The sequence below is a fragment of the Apus apus genome, chromosome 2, assembly GCF_020740795.1.
Source record: "Apus apus isolate bApuApu2 chromosome 2, bApuApu2.pri.cur, whole genome shotgun sequence".
NCBI lineage: Eukaryota > Metazoa > Chordata > Aves > Apodiformes > Apodidae > Apus > Apus apus.
In genome coordinates, this window is record NC_067283.1 from 93,859,668 (window position 1) to 93,881,896 (window position 22,229).

The window sequence follows — 22,229 nt, forward strand, 5'->3', positions numbered from 1 at the left end:
AAATCCTTTCTCAATACGGTGTTCTTATTTTAACAACAGAGGAGTATCACCTCAGCTGTGGGCCTACCCAAATGTTTCCTTATCTTTCATTGAACTCATTTTACAATGCTCTCATTCCTGTTGAGCCTGTGTGATTTCTAAGGAGACTCACCCTGATGACAATCCAGTGGAAGCTTTTCTTTCTGAAGGGCAAATCCAAGTTTTCTTCTACCTCAGTGACTGCTCTCTGCTGTTTCAAGACACGGAAGGGCTGCTCTGTCCCATGATAAGCACTTAAAAGGAAAGACCTGTTCTGTTTAAAAGGTTCTGTTTGTGCTTGTACCTTCTTGCAGAGCAAGGCTCAAAGAGGTGTTTTTGTTTTTTTTTTTAAATACGTTTGAGGTGAGTGTTTATTTAGAGGGGATGGAATCAACATGCCTGTGCAGCCTTTTGTTGTTATTGGTATGGGTGGGAATTTCTTAGAAAAACAGAGATTGCCATAGAATGCAGTACAACTTGAACAGAAACAAAGTAATGTATGCCATGATATGAAATAAATTGATTCATGCCTAGATATGCTTGTATACCAGCAAAAAGCCCTTGTGTATAAAGTGATGAACTTCAGGTTTTTTGTTTTAATACAGGTTGGATTGGTTGTAATACCTGACAGCACAGCTGGATCTGTTCTCTGTGCCATAAATAAGCTCTTGGATCAAGCTTGCATCCTAAGTGAAACCCTGCACAAGTTCTTAGCCTCTTGCTGTTACAGCCTGCTGTACTTTCTGCTAACTTTAGACAAAGAAGATGCAGAACATCTACAGAAAAGGTAATGCTGCTTTTCTTTCCATATTAATCGTGTCTGCCTTTATACTCAGAAGCATTTAGAGATGTAAAAGGAGAGGATACCCCCACAAACAACCCCCAAGTTATTTTGTTATCAGTCTTGCTGACTTCAAAACAGTATTTGGATTTAAGAAAAGCAGCTGGAAAGTTCACTGGAATTATTTAAAACAACAGCTGAAGAAGGTTTCATCTCTAGTTAGATGTTAGAGCCATCCTGACTTTAAAAAGGTGGATATTTATACTTTAGTTTTAGCCTTTAGTTTAATTAGATACATTGAAAAGCAACATGAAAAGGATTTGGCTTTCTAAGCTTGTACTCATAACTGATTTGATATTTCAGCTTTAACAAAACTTCTGAGGCATCACTTTATAGAATGCAAATCCATTTGATTTTAAAAAACCAGAAGCTACAGATGCCAGATTTAAATAAGTTTATTTACCTGTATAACAGAAATATCTTTAAACAGTTTAAACTTGAGATTTTTTTCCTCTTAACTGTTTCATATACAAGGAAGTTGTTTAAAGCTGACTGAAAATGGAAGACGGGCTTTTAAAGCTCAAGTCCTCCTTCACTTCCTGTATTTAATGACTTGCATATTGCAAGAAGTTGATCCCATTGTTTGCTTTCTTCTGAGTCTTAAATATTTTCAGGTGTACCTCAACAGAATCTGAAACAAAAACTTCTTTCCAGCTGCACAGTTACACTGTGTAAGAGCTTCAGCAGCATTTGTAGCTCCAGGGCAGGACCTTAATTAATTTTTTTCCAGCACTATACATACATTTTAGAATATTTTCAAGTTCAGCATTTTCTGGTACATTTTTTTCTGCTTCAGCATGGATTTTGCTGGAGGCAGTTGGCACGACTGAATTTACAGAAGCAGTTTTGCTGGGACAGCTGTGAGGGTAGTTCACAGAAACATACTTGAAATACGTGCCCTCGATGACTTCAGTTTTTGTTCTCTTTTCCTCTCAGGGATATGCTGTGGGGATCCTGTATTTCTGCATTAGCACTCCTGCCACGGCTGCTGAGACTGATGCTGCAAAGTCTGCAAGTGAGCAGGATCTGTCGGGAAGAGCTGCCTGTTGTTGCTCAGTTGCTTCGCTTACTGATGCAACACGGTCAGCTCAGGAGCCATATGATCACAAATGAATTCCTGGTGCAACAGATTATCAAGGACATCATGGTATGAAACTTCTTGTTCTCTCCCACAGATTACAAGGCTATACAAGGTTTAAAAATTATTGCAAAGATGAAGAGCAGATGTTTAGCAAAACACAAGATGTGGTTGTCTTTTATTTGCCTTGGATGTGTAGAAGGCTGCTCCTTGTCTGAGCTCCTGTGGCCACTGCACAGATGAGACAGTTCTGAAGTTTAGCTTGCACCCAGTAGAGTGGCCCTGGACAAGAGGTGGCTTCCTAACAAAATGCCCTGGAAGTGGATTACCTGCACATCCTGAGGGAGAGCTGTCTCAAAATAAGAAACTAGGCTTTTCTTTATTGGAGCAGGGGTAATAAATATACAAAGATGTTTTTAAATCAGCACTCCAATGTGTGCAGTGCAAATATGTTCTCTTTCAAATATTGCAAAATTCAGCACTTTTATTCACATGTCTGCATCCCAGTGGTTTTGATTCTATTGCAGTTGCTTTTCTCTTCAGAAAAAAAATCTGAACCTGCTTTTGCACAAATCTCTCACTTAGTTTTGAGCTCAGAGAGCTTGTATGTCCTACAGGTTTGAATAAGTAGCCCACATGTACCTGGTTAATATCTTTTGAAGGGTCTGTTATCAGAAAGAAGACCTCAGTGGTGAGAAAGCAGATGTAGGAGATTATTGTGCAAGTTCTCTAGCAGAGAACGAGGTGTTTGGTTGCCTTTGGTGTTGAAAAAACATCCATTTCTGTGATGTTCCACTGTGGCAGGTTGCATTTGCTGCTGTTGGGTATTTTTTAACCACTTGTGAATGCTAAGCAGAGTGAATTACTGGACCATGGGCTGTGTTGGTTTGTTGGTAGTTCTGCTGTAGGTCAGGGTATTGAGCTCTCCTGCTGCAGCAGAACCATGGTCATTTGCATTTTAATTGGCTATAAATTGCAGAATTGGAAGGTAAGCAAGCCACTAGAATTGAGGGTAAGGAAATCACACGTGGTGTGATTCACACACCTCATAATGTAACACTGACTTAGTGTACCAGGTAGTAACACTTCATTATTCTGGCTTTAACAGACATTCTGTGTTGAAATGTATAAATGAGAAGAATAAGGTCACTGTGTACAGGTGAACAAGGTCATCTTGTACCTTTAACCATGCACCTGATGAAAGGCAAAGCCAAGCTTTGCAAGTGCTGTTGGTGAGACTGAGTTTTCCCTTTTCCCCCCTTCTTTCTAGACACTGAGGAGTGGTGAAGTTCAGGAGCAGTGGCTAACAGACCTCCATTACTGTTTCAACATCTACCTTGCCTCTCACCCCCCGGGACCTGGCCCTATAAACTCGGTATATTAAAGAGGTTGAACTGCATTTATTGTAAAGCATTTACTTCTATTTAGTTTTGAATGGAAGATGTTGGAACAAAGCTTGTCAATTTTTTTTTGTAAGTGAACCAGAATAAAAATTTTCCAAAGAACTGCAGACTTCTATTGCCTCCTTTTTCAAGCAAGTAGACATTACTTGGAGGTTGTTTTTAGTGGATGTGGTGACCATGGGGAGCGAGTTAAAGAAAATCCAGACTCCTTGAAGCTTAAGTGCTTGCAGAGAATTATTTTGAAGCATCATGTTGGTTAAAAAAAAACAGAATTATGTAATGTGAACTACAAGGAAAAACAGAAAACAAGATACTTTGAAACTAGAGTAACATTTTTTTAATTTTTGCAGAGTTTATATTTTAAAATAACTTTGTGCAAGGTAAATACTGTACATGGGCAGCTCCAAAGCTAGCACAAGAACACATTTTGTTCTAGAATTGGTGCATGTATGAAAATAGGTATTTCTATGGAAAAAACTGGTGATAATCTCAGGGTAGAAAACCAGCCCCATGTCATTTCCATAGGCTGTGGGAAGCAGTTTATTTACTGTGGGTTTTTTGGTCAACATCTCTACTTTGCCTTCCAAATCCATAGCTAGCTAAGAAACAATTGTTTATTCAGTGCAGAAGTGGAGCATGAAGGCTGTTCTTCCATTCCTGTGTAGATGGTGAAATACATTTAATAAATTTGAGGTGAAATTGAACAACAGTCTGTCAGAACTGATACATCCTCAGTACAGTTTCCCTCTCCTTTGAAACTGCATTTGATGAACACGTTCAAAATTCCTGCTTTTGGCAACGGAAAGCTTGGGGAGCCCTTGCAACTCTTGTAATGCTGGGCTTAGGGCTTAATTTTTTGTTTTCAAATAGAATTTCATCCTATCTGTAAATAAATTAACAGTTGCATTTTAAAAAGTAATTCATACACAAAATTAGTGCCAACTCCTTAGAAGCCTGCTTGGCAAGTAATGCTGAGATAATACAACACTGAAAATATGTTCAAGTTTAGTATGCTGTATGTGACTTGTGCATGATGAAAGATAACAGCTGTACCACAATGTGCTTTTTAAATTCCAAACATCCAGTTTTGCTCAGTGCTTAGGTCTTGTGTTTTTTGATTTTGCAGCAGTGGTTGGTCTCATGTTGTACGAAAATTGCTTTGATTTTCCCATGTTCTCCAGCAAATTCACGCACTGTAGGTTGTTTACTGTAAAAGAACAGAAGAGTTTTGATGAGTAACTCTAGTGGATAGGAAGAAGTTTCATCTACACTGTGCTCTAGCTTTGAATCTGCCAGGAAAAGAACATCCCTTTTTTTTCCTAACATATCACTGTTGATTATCTATACACGCAGTTTAGTTTCTGTGGCACCCGGAGCAGCCTATGGAAAATTGCCACAGTGCCTGTTTAATGCAGCTTGTGATAATGGAGCTGGACTTCAGACTGACCCTCATCAACAAATGCAGGTTTCCAGGCACCAGCACAGTTGGCTGAGTGTGCTGAAGAGCAGCAAGAGGTTTTGTTGGGCAGTATTTAGCAACATCAGGCACTGGGTCATTTCTAGAAGGTAGTGGAAACTAGTCCAGGGCTAAAGTGAGTACTCTGAGTTACTAGAAAGCAGAAATGAGTGTCAGCTGACCTTTCCCTTCTGTGCTGAGTCTGGCTGAACCTCTGGACTCATTCAAAGCTTTTACTCACTGTTGTGTGCTACAACTAATACATGTGTCTTCCAGTTTTGTAGAGATTGGATGCAACTATTTCAGTGCTTTATCCTGTTCTAGCCAGGGTGAACCCAGCACATCTTGAGGATATCTTTCTAATGCCAAGAACTGCAAAACTTTGACAACTCTATGATCACACTTTAATGTCTTCAGTGAAACAAAAAAAGGGGCTTATCTGTCTGGCCTGCTGCAGGGAGCCTCTTGAAATGCTGTTTACTAAATTGACAAACGGCATCTATTTCATAGAATTTTAAAAGGAACAACTTTCAGGTCTCAAAATGTTTTCCTTGTAGCAATCATAAAGGCCTTTATTTGCCAGAGTATTTCAGAGCACCTACCCCATGTCTGTATATCCCACTGCACTCTTCTTCTACCTGTCACCCTCTGTCCCCCTTACTTACTTGTACGTTTCAACACCTTCTGTCCCCACTCCTAAGTGTAAGTTGAGTTTGGTGTCAGTCCCTCTTACAGATTTGTCACTGTGTGCTTTTTCCTCTAGCTCTACGAACATGAAAACTAGGGCTGACAGTCAGTCTTCACCTTCCCACATGCACCTTCTGCAAGAGGAGAATCAAACTGAACAGTCCATTCTGACCTACTCCAGGCACCTACGTCAGAAATGGAGCATCTGGCATTAGCCACTGACAGCTCTGAACTTTTCCAACAAACGTAATGTTGTCATGCACAAAGGCAGTCAGATGAAAAACATGTTATTGTCTTTAAGTAAGGGCTAAAAGTTCCCTGAGCTCCTATTAGGTGAATAAAAGTAGGTAGTGTTCTAAAGGATCTGGGCAGAGTTCCTATCACTATCCTATTCGTCACCAAGTTATGAAAGCAAAGGACACTCAAATCTGAAAAGAAAGCCTTTTTATTTCAGGAGACAGGGAGAGCTGTTGTCCTGAGAAGTTAAACGAATAGAAGCATTATTTGCTAAAGCTCTTTTAAAATTTAGATTCATATCTGCATGAAGAAGTGGCAATCAAACACCTGGCTGGTCATGCCTCTTAATTAAAACGGTTTTCAAGCAGTGGAAGAAAAAAAAAAACCACACGTATCTCTTAGTGAGGCAGAAACTCACCTACAACTGCACTGAACTCCAGGACAGGTCTGACTTCAGAGTTTTGTTAAACTAGTTGGAAAATGTATTTTACTTCCCTTTGCAGATGACCTGAACTACTGTTTCCTTGAAGCATTTGCTTTGTTGCTGTCTACCTGTGGCTGGCCCCTCAATTACGTCTGATTCAGTCCTGAAGACCAAATGTCCAAGGCACTAAATCTTCAGATGGAGAAGTGTTAACACTGCTACAGCTCCCAGCCCTTAGTAGGTGCATCATACACTTGAAAAAACAGTCTTTAAAATGGCACTTAGGAAGGAAGTAGTAGGAGAGATGACCACATACTTCATTTTTAAGCTAGCTGTCAATGCCACATGCATGAAAGTTCCAGCCTTTAATGACCTTAATAATACCTCTACAGTCTCTGTTCTTGATGCTGTTCTGTTTCACAGTGTAGCCCCACGTCTGGTTGTACAGCTTCACAATCCTGGTCATGCCAACCCTACTGCCCCAACATCCATACATAAAATTTCAGTTATAAACAGAACTGAAGCTTTCCCAAGACCTGGTAATGACTGCATGGACTCTGAGTAAAGCAGAAAAGAAATGCATGATTTTTTATTTTTTTTTTAGAGCTTTAAAACTTACTGCAAGTAAAATGCTGCGAAATAATTGAGGCTTTGTGCACAGCACAGAAACCCCTATATGCTATTTTAGAAGAAAGGGCAACAATCAGATGAGGAATGTTGGATTTTTAAGTTTTTGAGTATGCAAGTGTTCAGGGCCAGGTTGGATGGGGCTCTGAGCAATCTGGTCTAGTGGGAGGTGTCACTGCCTATGCAGGGGGGTTGGGACTAGATGATCTTTGAGGTCCCTTCCAACCCAAACCAGTCTGGGATTCTATGATTGAACCACGTATTTCTAAGAAACAGGTGTGGGAATTCTTGGCACACGTAGCAATCTGCTCTCTTTAATTCTACAGGGCTAGTATTTGTGCTGCTGAACCAAAATAGGAGCATCTGTAAGCAATTTTAACCACAGGTGCATGTTATCTGGCTTATTGTATTAGTCCATTATATTATGGTCTTTCCTAGTAACAGCCCAATGAAAATAGATTTGCATATGAATGATTCCACATAAAATAGTGCAGTGCTCAGCTAAGTCAGAAAGTAGTGAAAGAAAGAGGGTGCAAGCACAACAGTTTGGTAACAGTTACATGTTTTGATATGAAATCCCAGAGCTTGAACATACTTTTTATTTCTCTCATGAAACCAATCTCTTATGTATATGAATATAAATGTATTCTTAAAATGTGTGTCCTACCTGAGACCAGCTGCACATCAGAAAGCTTCAGCTTAGAAGGAGGTCTGGTTGGTTGACACACTTTGCCTTCCTGAGAACATCCTTAAACAAACAATACAAACATCTCTGTGTTTGTTCACATAAAGATGTAATTATGTATAGCTACCAACTACTTATGTAGGCTACAGCACTATTTTATCCTAGCACTTATTCTCATTTATGTATTCTCATTTATGATGAGGAAGCTAATGAGATGTTTGATATGTCAGATGATTATGACAACCACAACTGAACTTCATCAAAAGTTAAAATCCTGCAGTTGCTACAAAAAACAACAACAACAAAACACACCAAAACAAAAACAAAAAAATAATGAAATTATTAGCTTTATTTATTTATTTTACCCTTTTTGGCTATCCAAACTACACAGCCACGACAGAAGTGACTTACCACCTGGTAAAGTACCTATAGTCAGCACACCCTTACTCCATCAGTGATCCCCACTCTAAAGGAACTCTAGGATGAAAAGCAATGCTTCTCCTCAGTTCTTTCCTCAAGGTGCTCCCCTTTGCCCCCTGCACGTTCAGGCACCGTGCAAAGCAGTGCAGTGGTACTAGAGAAGATGATCTTGCTCTTCCAGTAAAGAACCATCTGTCTTCAACCAAAAAAGTTACTAACATGGAGCAAGACCATATTCTTCAAATGGAATTTTTTAAAAAGCAATACAAAACAACAACAAACAAGTTTTAAGCCATGCTTAAAACCAAACAAAAAAAAACTCAAACCAAACTATTCTATAATCCAGATAGCCACTGTGCACTGATGCAGGAGTTATCACCAGTTTAACTGCTCTGTTCTCTTTCTGCTTTGATATATGTGAGCAGCCCTGGCAACGGAATTCCTTTGCTGCTCAGGACCCATGCTGGAATAATTCTGTGTAGTGATTCAAACAGCTTTAGCAGCAGCATTTTAAATCACAGAGTTGTTGTGGATTTTTTTTTTTCAACCTGAAACATAATTACCCAGAACACCTGAGATTCAGAGCAGTTTTTATAAACAGTTGCAATCCCTAACAATTAGGTAAAGAATACACCCTGTTTTAAAAATAAAAGCGCAGCTATTTAAATTAAGAATAGTGAAGACACAATTACCATATATCTGCTTAAGGATGGACTGCTTGCTGCTTTTTATGGCTGAGCTGGTTTTGTTTACAGGTTTCAGATCTTTACATGAAGGAGCTGATTTCAGGGGGCTACGGTTCAGCTGTTTCTTCCAAGCAACCTGAATGAAGAAGGCAGCTGCCTCTTGTCTCCATTTGTCTTCATCTTCTTTGCACTGCCGCTTAGCATTGAGAAGCTGAAACAACTCCTGTCTTAGCTGGTAACTAGAGAGCAGAAAAGAGAAGAGCACTTGTTTTAGGTGACCTGTTTTAACTTCGGTGCTTGCCACGCATCAGTTCACATGGTGGGTTACATGAGTAACTGGGAAAACAGAACTCCCACTGATGCGCTAAGTCATTTGGAGGAGAAATGTTTGCTCAGAAGGAAAAGCAGGAGCCGGGTTCAATTCTGGAATTCTGGATGCATCCATTTTTCGACACAGCTAATAAAGACCTGGCATCGCAGGTATCAAAAGTTCCAACACTGCAACATGAGCTTATCAACTGCTTTATAATGTATAGAAATCTGGAAAAGACAAAACCTATCAATATTTATGATCTAACAGTACAATCAGTACTGGTTTAGCATTTTCACTGCATTCACAGTTTGATGACACCAAATTCCCTAGCGTGCCTCACCACTTTGTATTCTCAGTCCATCAATGCAAGAGCCAAACCTGCCTCTAAGGCAGGCACACTGACTCTACAGAAAAATGAGGGGCTTTCCATCCCCCCTCTGAAGATGCTCCCCTCACTTTCTTTCCAGCAGTCTGCTCTTGCCTTTTACCCCTTCCCTTCAAAGGCTCCCTGGCTCCTGACCTAACCTTGCCACAGCAGCTTCCATCTTACTTGGCAGTGGCAGATTAACTGCCCTTTTTCCCACTGTGGTGGCTGATGGCACCTGCAACCAGGAGTTGTTCAAGATAAGTGTGCAATCAGATAGTGGCATTTCACACTTGCAAGGTCTATTAACGGGCCTAGCAATGAGCTCTGAATCTTCCCAGTACAAACCTGTCACAAGTGAACATTGAGTAACACTTGTAAAATATTAATTATAGGTGTTTGGTAATGGGCCAAAACACATTGATCATCATTCCCTCCAGTGCTCAAAAAGGCTTCTACTGGAGATGCCTCAGTAAAGGGAATGAGGAAGGAAGGAGAGAGAGGTGATTTTGTTCCATTGCTAAATTAAAATTGTTTCTAAAATAAAAGACAACACAACCAGATACAAATAGTTTAAATATATGTTATAAGCCAATGACCTATATAATTCAACCAAAACAGCACCCATATACAGAAAATAAATACGTAAAAGCACAAAAGAATGCCAAAGGGGTGTGATATGCTCAGCCACAGCCCAAATATTTTTAAACTTTGAATAATCTTAGGGAATTACCTCTGTGAAATTTGCTGGCTGCAGCAAACACATTTAATCCCAATTTAGTGCAAGATCAGAATTCAGGCAGGTACTGTTAAATGGCACAATAAAGTACATAATGTGGGGAACAACTGCATCTTGCCAATAAGTGTCTGTAGTGCTTGTAAGTTGCAAAGCACTGTATGAAAAAAAAGGATCCACTTCTGTTAAATAATATGTCACAACTTTTCATCTGGGTAGGAGAGGAAGAGAAAGTGAACAGGGGGTGCGGGGTGGGGAAGGGGCACAGTTACAGTGACTTGCTCGCAAAACTTCAGCTAAGGATGGGTTATGGGAATCCCACTGGAGGGAACACAATTGGGGATCTGTTTTATACTTGAGCAGAAAAAAATACTAAGCTTTTCTCTTGGAATTTGGTAATTAATGTCTTTGCTGATAGGTGAAATGACGCATTCACAGGCACTCCACCTTTGCACCCAGCTGTGATTTCATATTTGCAGGGAACATCTGGTAGCTTTTAGTGACAAGCAAACAACTGTGAGGCTCTGACACCCAGAAGATGTAGGCAGTTACCTTTTAGAGCATGTGCCCATTTTTTTAAATTCAGCTCTCCCCTAGCAGATCATTCTGATCCTTGTGAGAAAAAAGAAGGGACCACATTTGATGCTCTACAAATCTGATGTGGTGCCTTAACAAAATACCCAAGGCTTAGTCAATAAACCCCTGCACATAAAAGAAATACAGAATGTATGTGCAAAGCTGACAAATGGTATTCAGATTCATTGTTACAGAAGCTCAAATTTAAAAAAACAGTGCGGGTCAAAGTATGCATATAGCAGTAATATAGTAAAAAGCACAGCTTGCCTCCAGCAGGAATGCAACAGTGACAGCAATTAACTTATTTCCAGCTTTTGTTAACTGTGGACCCTGGAGAATGGTACAGACCTTGGTGCTCCCCACAAGAGAGCAAGCCAGACACACAATCTGTAAGCCTCAGCGAGCTGGAGAGGCCATTAACCTTTGGCAAGCCACACAGCTTAAAATACACTTTTGAGGACTACATGTATAAAGTCTGTGAACTGTGGGAATTGAAAAAATGTCCTGAGAAAGGAAAGTTTAATATACTTAAGTAGTCCAGTACCATTGTGTTGTATCTCACAGTAGCTCTCAATAAACCTTCCAGAAGTAAATCACTACTATTAAAATTTTCAAGTGAGACAAATATATTTAATTCTAACTTTAGAGAAACATCACAACTCAAACTCATACTTCTACATGTTTCTAGTGTAAAATTATACCTGGTCTGGTGTCTCTTCCCTAGAGATGAAAAGCTCTTTCTGAAAGCGCTGATTTAGCACTTGGTAATGTTCTAAGCAAAAGGACCAAATAGCATTGCCACCAAGCCTAATTTAAGGTACATCTACTCATATCTCACTCTTCTCTAGCTACTCAAAGAGTAGTCTTACCTTCTCCACGTCCTCTGTATGACCGTAGCAGCATAGTTCTTCCTCCGAAACAGCTCTTTTCTTTTTCTTTCTTTTTCTATGATCTGCTTTCGAAGCTCTAAGGGGATTAGCTCAATATTTGTACTTTGCCATGTGACAGAACACAACTGATCATCCGCATTCCTGGACCCAATTACGCCTGGTTTTTCCAAGTTCAAACTGTCGTCTTGAGCTGAACACGCTGCTGGGTTTCTTGGCGCAGTTCTGGTAGGTTCTGCCTCAGCAGGCAATACAGGGGAGGCCTTCTTTGCTAAGTCATTAGTTCCCACTTTGTTAGTTTGTTCTGCAGGATGCACACTGTCAGTTCTGGTGTTGACAAATACCATCTTGGCGCTGCCTGGTCTACTGGAGCCAGCCGGTGAACACCGCTTATCACTGACCTCTTTACTTCTGGATTTCTGCTGATGCCTTTTGCCTTTGGAAGAAGCCTCACACTGCTTTGAGTTTCTCACAGTTCCACCAGTACAACTGACGTTGCAGAAGAACACATCCGTTCCTTCACAGTGGTCCCTGCTGCCCGGTGAAGACTGACTTGGATCTCTGAATTTTTCCCCGACACTAGCAGTTCTACAGGCAGAAGGATGCCTTCTGCTCCTGGGAGCACAGGTACCCCCTGCCTCAACGGTGTGCTCCTTCTGCTTTTCCCCACTCAGTTCTGTGGCAGCTGACACCTGACGTTTCACTTCAACCTTTGTTCCCTCTTTTGCTTTGCCACAATGGAAATGGACACAACTAGATTTGCTTTTGATGTGTTTCCTCAATGAATCTTTAGATAGAGAAACAGAAACCAGCATTCAGTCTCTGATCCAGCAAAACATAGTCTATGTCTCTAATTCTGTTGTTCAGTTACCTTTGAGGCTCACTAGGATCTACTTAAAAAAAGTGTAAGCAGGAAGAATCAGAAGCCTGTAACTGTACAGTCCCAAACTCCTTCCTTTGCTTACCATTCCACAAGGATTTTTCCTTCTCATGTTACATTTGAGTACCGCTATGTCAAATATCCTTAATCTCATTTCCTCCAAACAGTGCAAGCAATAGAAAAACTCCCAACAACCTGCTCTTACGTATTTTATAAAGTTTTACACTGTAGATACTGGTGGTTTTGACTACTTATGCTGACAGAGTGCATGCAGTAAAGGAATCTGTATCTAACTATCCTATATGAATTGCTTAAATAATGAAAGAACTGGAAATGACAGAAAGAGTAAAAAAGGTCCTGTATATAGAACACCCCCACACATAGACAAAAAGGATAACCAGGACAAGACTACAAACCTTGCCTAGTTTTATGACCTTCACTCTGAGGCTCCACTGCCAGGCAGCTCTCCTTTGGTGTCCCCTTGCTGTGACAAGCTTTAGGTGAACCTCCACTGTTTCTCCCTGGTTGAATTTGTGAAGCACTGAGCGCCAGAGGCCTCTTATTGGGTGTATCAATCTGTTTATTGGGTGACTGTGAGATGCTGGCAGGCTTCTCTCGATTTGCAGGGTTCTGTTGTACTCGAAACCTATTTTGCTCCACGTTCTCCACTCCCTTTTGCAACTTGGCTTCTTTTCTCTTATTTTCCTCTTCACGTTTCCTGTAATTATAGTCAATACCATAAGAATTGCAGAGACAAAATCCTGGGAGCGTGTATCTAACTCGAACACCTTCCTCTCTAGAAACCTGAGACCACCACAATAAAACCTTTTCTATAATATGATTATACTTTATTTTTATTTTTTTGTGATAAAGTGATAGCAATTGCATTTCAATGTCCTAGTTAGATTAAAAAATAACAACTGACTTGCAGCTACAGCCTAATGAAGGCTAAGTCCTTACAAGCCAGCTGGCCATTCAGTTTGTGGCAGCATAAGCTGATTTTAAAACACTCCCATTGAAAACAATGAAACTTTGGCTTTTTGTAAACATAAAAACATTAAAAGTAGGATTTTAAAGAGATGTCAGAAGACAAGAAATATCATACTAATGTTTTTAAGTAGTAATGAACAATGCTTTAAAAAAACCCCATATTTTTCATACTTACCTGTGTCATAAATAATACAATTATAAACTTCAAAAATGAATACTGAAAATACACGATGTGACTTAAAGACTCGTGTGCACATGGGATGTCGTTACAGTTGTGACATTTGGCTTTCAAAAATGAAAGAAGTCATGCATCTCTTAGATAGTGTAGATATAGAAGATAATTTTGGACAAACTTAGGAAAGGCACCTCTGCTGAATGAAGTTTTGCAGCCCATTTTGAAATACAGTGGGATATCATTACACTTTGGCTTTTAAATTCTTTTTCCTACAAAGCAGAAGAAACCCAATAGCACACAGCAAACATGACACATCAACATACCATTGAATTTGTTTTTATAAATTAAGCACTGGCTGTAAGACGAAGTGACACTGCCCCTGTTGGAACGGACAGGCGGTAAATGTCGTGGGATGTAGCTGCTTGGTATTTTAACCTGCTTCCAATGCTACAGTGTAGTTTGCTGCCTGTTACAGACACACGAGCTGGCAGCACAGCATATGACAGGTGAGTTATGCAGGACGTCATCCCCAGTTCCCGTGAGTCGTATCCATGCTACTATATGTCACTTCAGTGTGAGCTGCTAGGGAGAAGCCTTAACTGTATCTGTCAGTACTATCGTATCAAGTACACTCTGCAAAAGCAGTTCATTAAACTTTGTACCTGAAAAGCTGCTAATTGATCTAAAGAATACACTCTTGACAGCCTGAGGTTCAGTAATCTCTCTGGCATGGGAAAAAGTAGTTTCAAATAATATTGGCATTCCAAGGAAGGACTATGTGGAGATGTCTGGCTCGTGTACAGTATGGATCTCACTGCCATTACTTGGATGTTTGAGCTGATAAAGCAGAACTTACTATTCACAGAACACTAGTTTCCTTTTCTTCACAAGAGTCAAACAGTATCCTCCATGCAGGGTAATAGAAAAGAAATTATGAGCAAGGTTGTATGATCCATGATCCAGCCCAAGCATTCTTTGGATGAGCAGATTAACTCCGAACAGTAACTTCAGCAATTTACCAGTTGTAAAGTTACTGAAATTACACAGGTCTAGAAGTTGAAGTAAAAGGGGATTTTTTTTCTAAAAGGTCTTGTTTGGGTGCTAATTTTTCAGCTGAAACTGATGAGATACTAAACGCGAGGGATTTCAAAACTCCCTATTCGTAGACCATCCTCATGACAGTATGGACACATAACCTCTGATTCCCATCAGTTCCGGTGTCTGGGGAAGACTCCGTCCATCCACCACCAGGGTAAAGCTCTCCTGACTCTCATCACTCTCCACTTTCTCCAGCAGCACTCTGGAATTTTTCAGAAGGAGAGTGCTGTGGGAGTTGCTGGGGGTGGGGGGAGGCAAGAGTCTTTTGCATATATCTGAACATATTTGTATGTAATAGTATACATTTTCTTTTATCATTGATGCTTAATTAAAACTGTGTAGGTTAGTTTTCAATCCAGCCAAGTCTCTCTCTTGTTCTCCCTCTCCTTCCCTACCTGGGTGGGAGGGGATTGAGAGCATTGTTGTCGAACCCGAGTCAAACGGTGACAATTTATTGGTGCCCAACATGGGGCCTGGTTTTAAGCCCAGATCATAAATTTTCACTAATTGAGAGTGTTCAAAATTCCATCTCTGATGGGAGGAATCCCTCCGATAGCAATGGGCGGCAGTTCTGCTGAATTTCCTGACGGATTGAAAACTGAACAGACACTTGCTGCAATGAATCTACTGGACCTTTTGCCCAACATGCAACTGTACATGTGGTGTGCAGCTGAGAGCATTCTGCTCTGTGTAGCTGCTCTTGTGATGGTTTCATGGTTTATCGACAGAACTGTAGCCATAATCAACCGTATAATCACCAGCCTAGTGATCCTAGGGGTTATGACACTGATCTTTTTGGGGGCACTGTATGTGTACAGTTATGGTACAACTCCTTGAGTGAACAGAACGGTCCATGTGGGTAATGCCAGTAGCAGGTTCAATTTTACCTCTCCATTTTCTTTCAAACTGAATCTCCCAGCTTTTGATTTGAATAGCATTGTTGCAGTAGGGATGCTTCTGCTGAATGCTTGTAATGTATTACTGTCCTGGTTTGAGCCAGGATGAAGGCACTTCTGCTTCTACCGGTTTTTTTGCCTTCATTAAACTTTTGTTAAATTAGCAGCAGAGAGTTCCAGCTAAGATGGATAACAGCTGGAAAGTTTTTCTAACTGCTGGGGCTTCAAGGTCACACCTTCACTCTGCTGGCTCAGACACTACGGCGAGATCTATGACCCCCATATAGGAGGCTGAGTTAGGCAGACAGCAAAACTGGCCTATTCCATTTAATCAATGTAAGCTCAGAAGAAGGATGGAATCATCATGGAATCATCAGTGATGGGTCTGTCATGGCTTCTCTGCTTAGCAAAACTGGTCTCCTGATGTGTCTTTCCTCCAGGCCATAATAGTGTGCATGTCATTTCAGCCTCTTTTAGTCTTTATTTTATCAATAACCATTTTTTTGATATAGGTTTGTTCAACACAGAATAACAGGTTAGTGTAGAAACACGTAAGATGCAACAATTACCATGAATGTAACTTTTCCAGAAAACAATACAGGTATGAGAAGTTGGTTGACTGTTTGTTTTAAAAAATATTTTACAAGAGCAGACTAATTAGAAACATGAAGACTTAGGAATTATTTGTATTAGTAAGACTCTCTAAAATAACATATTACAAAGCAAGTTTGAATACATACACTGAAATAGTTGGGAGGGTTTAAATCTAGGAGTTCATCGTTCTGGTTCTTCACATAGTGTCTACTTTTTTCTGGAGAGCAGATTTTAAACATCAGCAGGGGCACCAATTTTTTTTAGGTAGCAACACCCTGGCCAATTTTAGCTGTGGAATGCACAGATGGGTACACAGAATGATGACAACATAATGTCTCCTCTAGTTTATTACAGATCATAAAGTTGCAATTAAATAAAATTTGTTATGTGACAACATGACTTGCATGTACACTCCAATTGTATTTTAATTGTTTTATGGCATTTGGTACACAGATTAAGTTTCTATTGTTTTCAAACAAATCAACAGCAGCTTCATGTGTTTCAGAAAGTGCATCAGAAACTCAGAAGGAAAACAATGATAAAAACACCCCGAAATTTCCATGAGACAATCCTTTTTCATTTACTCTTCTAGATGGGGTATTGCAGATTCTTATAAAAATGACTGTCATCACAATGAGTAAAATTACCTCATTCAGTAGTCAGTTGTGACCACACAGCAAGAAGCAGAATTCTCCAAATTTAAAAGAAACATGTAAGGGTATTTTCAAAGGCAAAAGCAGCCTCCCCATGCATGGGTTTGACTCCTACTGGCTTTAGCAGAATAGGCAAATAGTAGCAGGGGTTGCAAGATGTAACTAGAATCTAAAGATGTGAGCATGAGATTAGTGATCTGGTATTTCTAGCTTTGTTTCTTACTGAGCCTTAGCAATTTTTAACCAATAGAGTAGTAGCAGTATTCAAACCCAATCAAGATCAGATCAGCCAGTCGGGCAGAACATCAAACTACCCCATCGGAAATAGAACAGGGTGCAGCTGAGTCTGTCTATGACACATGGATGCAACCAAAATACCTCTAGGTGCAATAATTATGTTGTATGTTTATTCATATGACCTCTCTTTACAGAAATAATACAACAAAATAATGCAGACATCTTTTCAGACTGTTATGCTTTTTCATTCAAAAATCAGATTTTTTCAAGAGAAACCAGGTACTAATTTATTCTTCTTCATATTATGAGTCTTAAGGACCAAGCAAGTGAAATATTTTGGTGATCATTTATGTATGTTCTGATTCCAGAATTTCACCACTTCGCTCCTATTGCCTCTATTTAAACAAGGTAGGAACTCTAGTCAGACCCTACATATCTTCAAATAACAATTTGAACTGCATATGTTAGTGATATATATCTAATGTAATTATTTCCTGGTAACCCTCTAATTCAAGAGCAGAAAATGTATGTGCCAAGGCAGAAGTTGCAAATAAAATCCAGGGGTTCAATTTGATAGAAAAGCACAACCTCCCTTGTGAAACAGTAAGTTAAGAATTTGTAAGACCAGGATTTTCCTGTTTGTTCTTTTACTTCAAATTTATTTTCAGAACTGATACAAAAGACTTGACAGGTCAATAATTATTTCTGTTACCTTAGAGCTAGAAATGTTTTCCAAGCCTTTTCATCATCACACAGAGTATCAGTTAAGCATTCATGGATGCCAACATGCTAGTTTCTTAGCTTTTGATATTTTGCCTTGTTCTTGCATATTACAGAAAGCTTGTTATTTGATTTGAGATTATCCAAAAAATAATTTCATGTATGAAAAAATTCCATTATATGTTTCCTACATGTTCATTAATTTTATGAGGAGGAAGAACAAGTGAAGATGAGTAACAGATAAAATCATACAATTAGGATAAATGTATATTTACTGGAGGAAATGTAAAGTTTCAGACTTACTTGGCTGCAGCATCTTTTCTCAGTTGTTCATGCTTCATTAAAAGATTCTTCCTCTCTTGAAAAGCCTTTCTAACTTTGTATCCTTTGTAGACAGCCTGAATTTTGAAAGCAGCAATGTCCTGTATGGCAGCTATAGACAGAGCCCCATGTTCTAACATGAACTGAATCACTTCATGGTGTTCACCAAGCAAGGCATAATCAAGTGGAGTATATCTAAAAAAAAAAAAAAGAAAAAAACAAACCCTCAACAATTATCACTGAACTAGGATTCAAATAATGAAGTTTTTAACCATTTAAAGCATTTACTTCACCCTCATTCCATAATAAGGCAAATTCTAGTATGAAGGCTGAATATACAGTATTTTCAGTAGGCTGTTTTACTAATTTTTTAGTATTATTTCCCTGTCTTACTTATTCTACACATTGTGACTATGTTTAAGGCCTATTTCAGTCTCCTAATAGAATGGGGGAAGCAGTTAGGCAGAATATACAAAGTTTTGGATCAAAATCCTCCAAAACCCTATCCATAGAATGACCTGCTTTAGGCAAGCAATCTTCAAAAGGTGTTACTGAGGTTGTCATACAGAAATATAATCTAAATAAAAAGCAAGTTAAAACATTTTTGTGTTGTTTCCATATGAATTTAAATTCTAGAGATACACTGTCAAATCTGGCTTTGCTTCTGTAAGAATAACTGAGGACAGTATGAGTGACCAAGCAGCAGGATTACACCTGCATTGAGGAATAATTGTGGGTTTTTTTAAGCACTGGGAAGACTTAAGTCTGTTTTCAAATGGACACAGGTCCTAAAAATATTAAATAGCTTTGCTTTTGAATGGTGTCAAAGCACTATTGAAAAAAATCACCAAAATTCCCATTGTCAACACAAGAGCATCATGTACCTACCAACAAGTCTTCAACATTAGGTAAAGACATACAGTGACTGCAAATCATGAGTCACAAGCCATAATCAAGATGATATAATACCAGACTATCAAATAGCAAGTGTCAGTGCATGTGATTGTGAAAATTAGGGCTCTTCTTGATGGTAACTTGCCAGGACGCAATGCTGGTAAGCAAAGAAAAACAGACAGAAAGCACAATTGGACTTGCCACGCAGCAATGATTTGATGGAAGGATTAACAGTATCTGAACTGAAGTGTCTGCAGGAATAAAGACAGTGACATAACATGAAAATGTGTATGTCAAGGTGTGTCGCTGAGAGCATTTAAAGAGATACAGATTTTTGGTAACACAGGAATGGGAACTTAAAAAAGGCTCTCATCTCAAAAAGCACATTCTAAAAGTATACTTAGTCATGAATATTTCAAGTAACAGGTCCAAAAAATATTGAACTAAACTTTATGCTACCAGTATGTACATACCAATGCTATGTATTATATTACAGATCCCAGTCATGAAGGTCCATATTCTTACATATGAATTCTCTAACACCGTTACAGCCGTCTTTGAAAGTAAAAAATCACTCACATCAAATCTCAATTGGGGTTTGTATGACCGGGCTCTACGCATTCAAGGCTGCCCACATACACTCCTCACAACCAGCCATTACACTGTTGTGTCGGTTCAAAGCTTGTTATAAATTTTCTTCTCCACTGGTTATCTCCAAAGCTTTTAAATTGAGGCGGATTCACAAAAAAACACACAAAGGAGACATCAGCCATCAGGTGTTGTACATTATTTAGCATGAAAGTTGGTCAAGCAGCAGCTAGACTGGCACCACATGATGCACCCAGGAAATCAAGTTGGACTACAAAATAAGTTTGCAAAGAGAACAAACCTACCACCCTCCAGACTAAGCACCTAATCACATTATCTGCAAGCAACCGGGGAGCTTAAAATCCTGCAACCTCAGCTCCATCTTTTCACAAACCTATTTAGTTTTAACCACTATGTTTGAATGCTGGACTGGTATCTCATCTTGAACTCCTGGAAAGTGTAGAAGGGAAGCTTCTTTCTATAGTGTATTGGGAAAAAAAATAATTACTATTTGGTGAAATTGTTACTGATTAAAAATATATCATCCAGTTACCATATGAACCTCATCCATGAGGTTATTTTTACTCTCTCTTGCAGCACTCTATTTTTCCATTTTCCAAACTTCCAATCTTTTAATAATAAAACAAATCCTGTGGATGTTCATTAAGAGGCAGTTGTGCAATTTTTATATAGAGTATTTATACTTTTAGGAGAATTATATTCAAACAGTGATTCTTCTAGAAATACTGGGGCTCTGTTTTGTTTTGTGCACGGACTAGTCCTTAAGGGCTGATATTTGGAATAGTTATATTTTAAGCAATCTAGATTTATACTTAAGAACATATATTAATGCCAGAAGGGAAACAAAAATGGACAGGAACTGAATGGCTGTAGTAAAACCAGAGACGAGATATCTTCCTGACGTTTGATCATTGTTAGCAGATTTCTACAAAGTAAGGAAAATAGCAGCCTCCTTTCTGGTAAAATGGTGGCTTTTAATATCTTACCTATTACGAGTAATTTAATTACAACTGTTTATTTAATTTTATTTCAAAAATTACTAAAGAGAGCATTTGCACTACTTAATTAGGAACTACTTATACTTTCATTTGTGTTTCTCAATAAAAAATAAGAACAGAGGAGAGCTCTGAGTGGTTTAGAGTAAAGAACAAAAGAGAGATGGTGTGGAAAGAAGGCTATTAAGAACTGAGATAAGTATGGAAGTCTCAAATTTAGCTCTAAAATATGGGGTTTCAAAGTCTGTATGTTATTGAAAATGTTGAAATATTCAAATTAATATGGCATATTGATAATAATTTAATTTATAATTATGAGGAGGTCATCTACTCTAAAAAAGGCATTACAAATTTCTGCTAATAATAATAATCTTCATGGTCAGGTGACTCATTTGAACTCTGCAACCCAAATCACTTTTAAAAAACTATTATTTATCTGTCAATGAAAGACAAAGAAACGAGATGCAAATGTACTCTCTCTTTATGATTATAGGAGGATTAAAAAAAAAACCCAACAACTAGGCCTTTAGAATACAGTTAACCTCTAACTAATTTGAAAGCACTCTTTTAAAACGTAACATTACATTTTCCCCATTTTTCTTCTTCTCACTGTATTCCTACCAAATATAAAAGCAAAACTCCACTCTGTTCCAATAGCAGCATCCTTTTCATCCTTTGTCCATACGTATCACACTGTCAACTTAATATAAATGAAAAAGACTTTTAATATTTCCAACAAGACTAGAATGGGTAAATAATTGCAGAAATCTCAAAGTTCAAGGTTAAAAAGTGTGAGCAGTTGAAGTTGCAATGTCTTCCTTTAAATAAGAGATTTCTCACACTAGCTGCTTATACTGAAGCCCAAGATTACAGCACTTCTTTTAGATACAAGATCATGATTCTCTGGCAATATCTGAACAGTTAGGATTTAAAGTTGCGAAATGACAGAATTAAGTATTCAGACAAGCAATACCTCTCCTCGCTGTTCTCCATATGATTAGGGAAAGCATCAAAACCAAGCAGCAACTTTATAGCATCAAGGTAGCCATTGTTACAGAGCCAGTGCAAAGCAGTTCTTCCCTGCAAACAACAGAGCAAAAAATAAGCATTATCTCCAAGCTCTATCATGCCACAATGAAAGTCGTAAATCGTACTGTAATTCAATGCTTTTCTGGACACGAAGGACAAACTAATTCTTCTAAATAAACTTCCCTGTTAAAATGAAAGAATACAGCACTTCAAAAATTAATTGTGGTTTGTTTGCGTTTTGTTTTTTTTTTTTTTTAAACAGGATTACAACACTAGTGCTTTTTCACCTAAGACAGCTGAAGAACAGTATCTGGAGACTAGCTCTAGAGTTGCTCTCTGCCACCCAGGTCTGAAGCAGCTCTCATCAACCTTTGTAGTTCAAACTGTCTTCTAAGCTGCTCCAAAACACTGTGATAAGACTGAAAGAATTACAACAAAAATTAAAAATCAGACTAAGTTTGAGCAAAGCTTATCAGGCCAGGGAAACAAAGAAGGACTCCAGCTGTGCTTTCAAAACAAGCTTGATTTGAGAAGTCTAGTTTCTCTCACATGAAGCAGAAGTCCAGCTCTCAAGCTGCACTCTGTTCACAGCCAGCTCATGTACACCCACCTCTGGGGCTGGGATCAGAGAACCACAATGTGAATACCTCAAGCTCTGTTAACATGAACAAAACATAGATATTCTCCTTCGCTTCCAGGC

The 22,229-nt window shown here is 38.9% G+C and overlaps 2 protein-coding genes across 9 annotated transcripts in view; one reads left to right on the top strand and one right to left on the bottom strand.

Moving 5' to 3' along the window:
- TEX10 (testis expressed 10) overlaps positions 1-3,442 on the top strand; it is a 58,061-nt gene extending 54,619 nt beyond the window's left edge. For all 4 annotated transcript variants that reach the window (XM_051609365.1, XM_051609364.1, XM_051609366.1 and 1 more), the window contains 3 exons: positions 624-805; positions 1,796-2,006; positions 3,208-3,442. In XM_051609365.1, the coding sequence (XP_051465325.1) occupies positions 624-805; positions 1,796-2,006; positions 3,208-3,321 (507 nt within the window). In that variant the 3' untranslated portion in view covers positions 3,322-3,442. The remainder of the gene's footprint in view (positions 1-623; positions 806-1,795; positions 2,007-3,207) is intronic.
- A 212-nt stretch (positions 3,443-3,654) lies between these two features.
- Positions 3,655-22,229, bottom strand: part of INVS (inversin) — an 84,793-nt gene continuing 66,218 nt past the window's right edge. For all 5 annotated transcript variants that reach the window (XM_051609358.1, XM_051609359.1, XM_051609362.1 and 2 more), the window contains 7 exons: positions 21,474-21,580; positions 17,985-18,197; positions 12,735-13,036; positions 11,421-12,225; positions 8,569-8,801; positions 7,439-7,519; positions 3,655-4,547 (listed from right to left, as the gene is read on the bottom strand). In XM_051609358.1, coding sequence (XP_051465318.1) covers positions 4,432-4,547; positions 7,439-7,519; positions 8,569-8,801; positions 11,421-12,225; positions 12,735-13,036; positions 17,985-18,197; positions 21,474-21,580 — 1,857 coding nt within the window. In that variant the 3' untranslated portion in view covers positions 3,655-4,431. The remainder of the gene's footprint in view (positions 4,548-7,438; positions 7,520-8,568; positions 8,802-11,420; positions 12,226-12,734; positions 13,037-17,984; positions 18,198-21,473; positions 21,581-22,229) is intronic.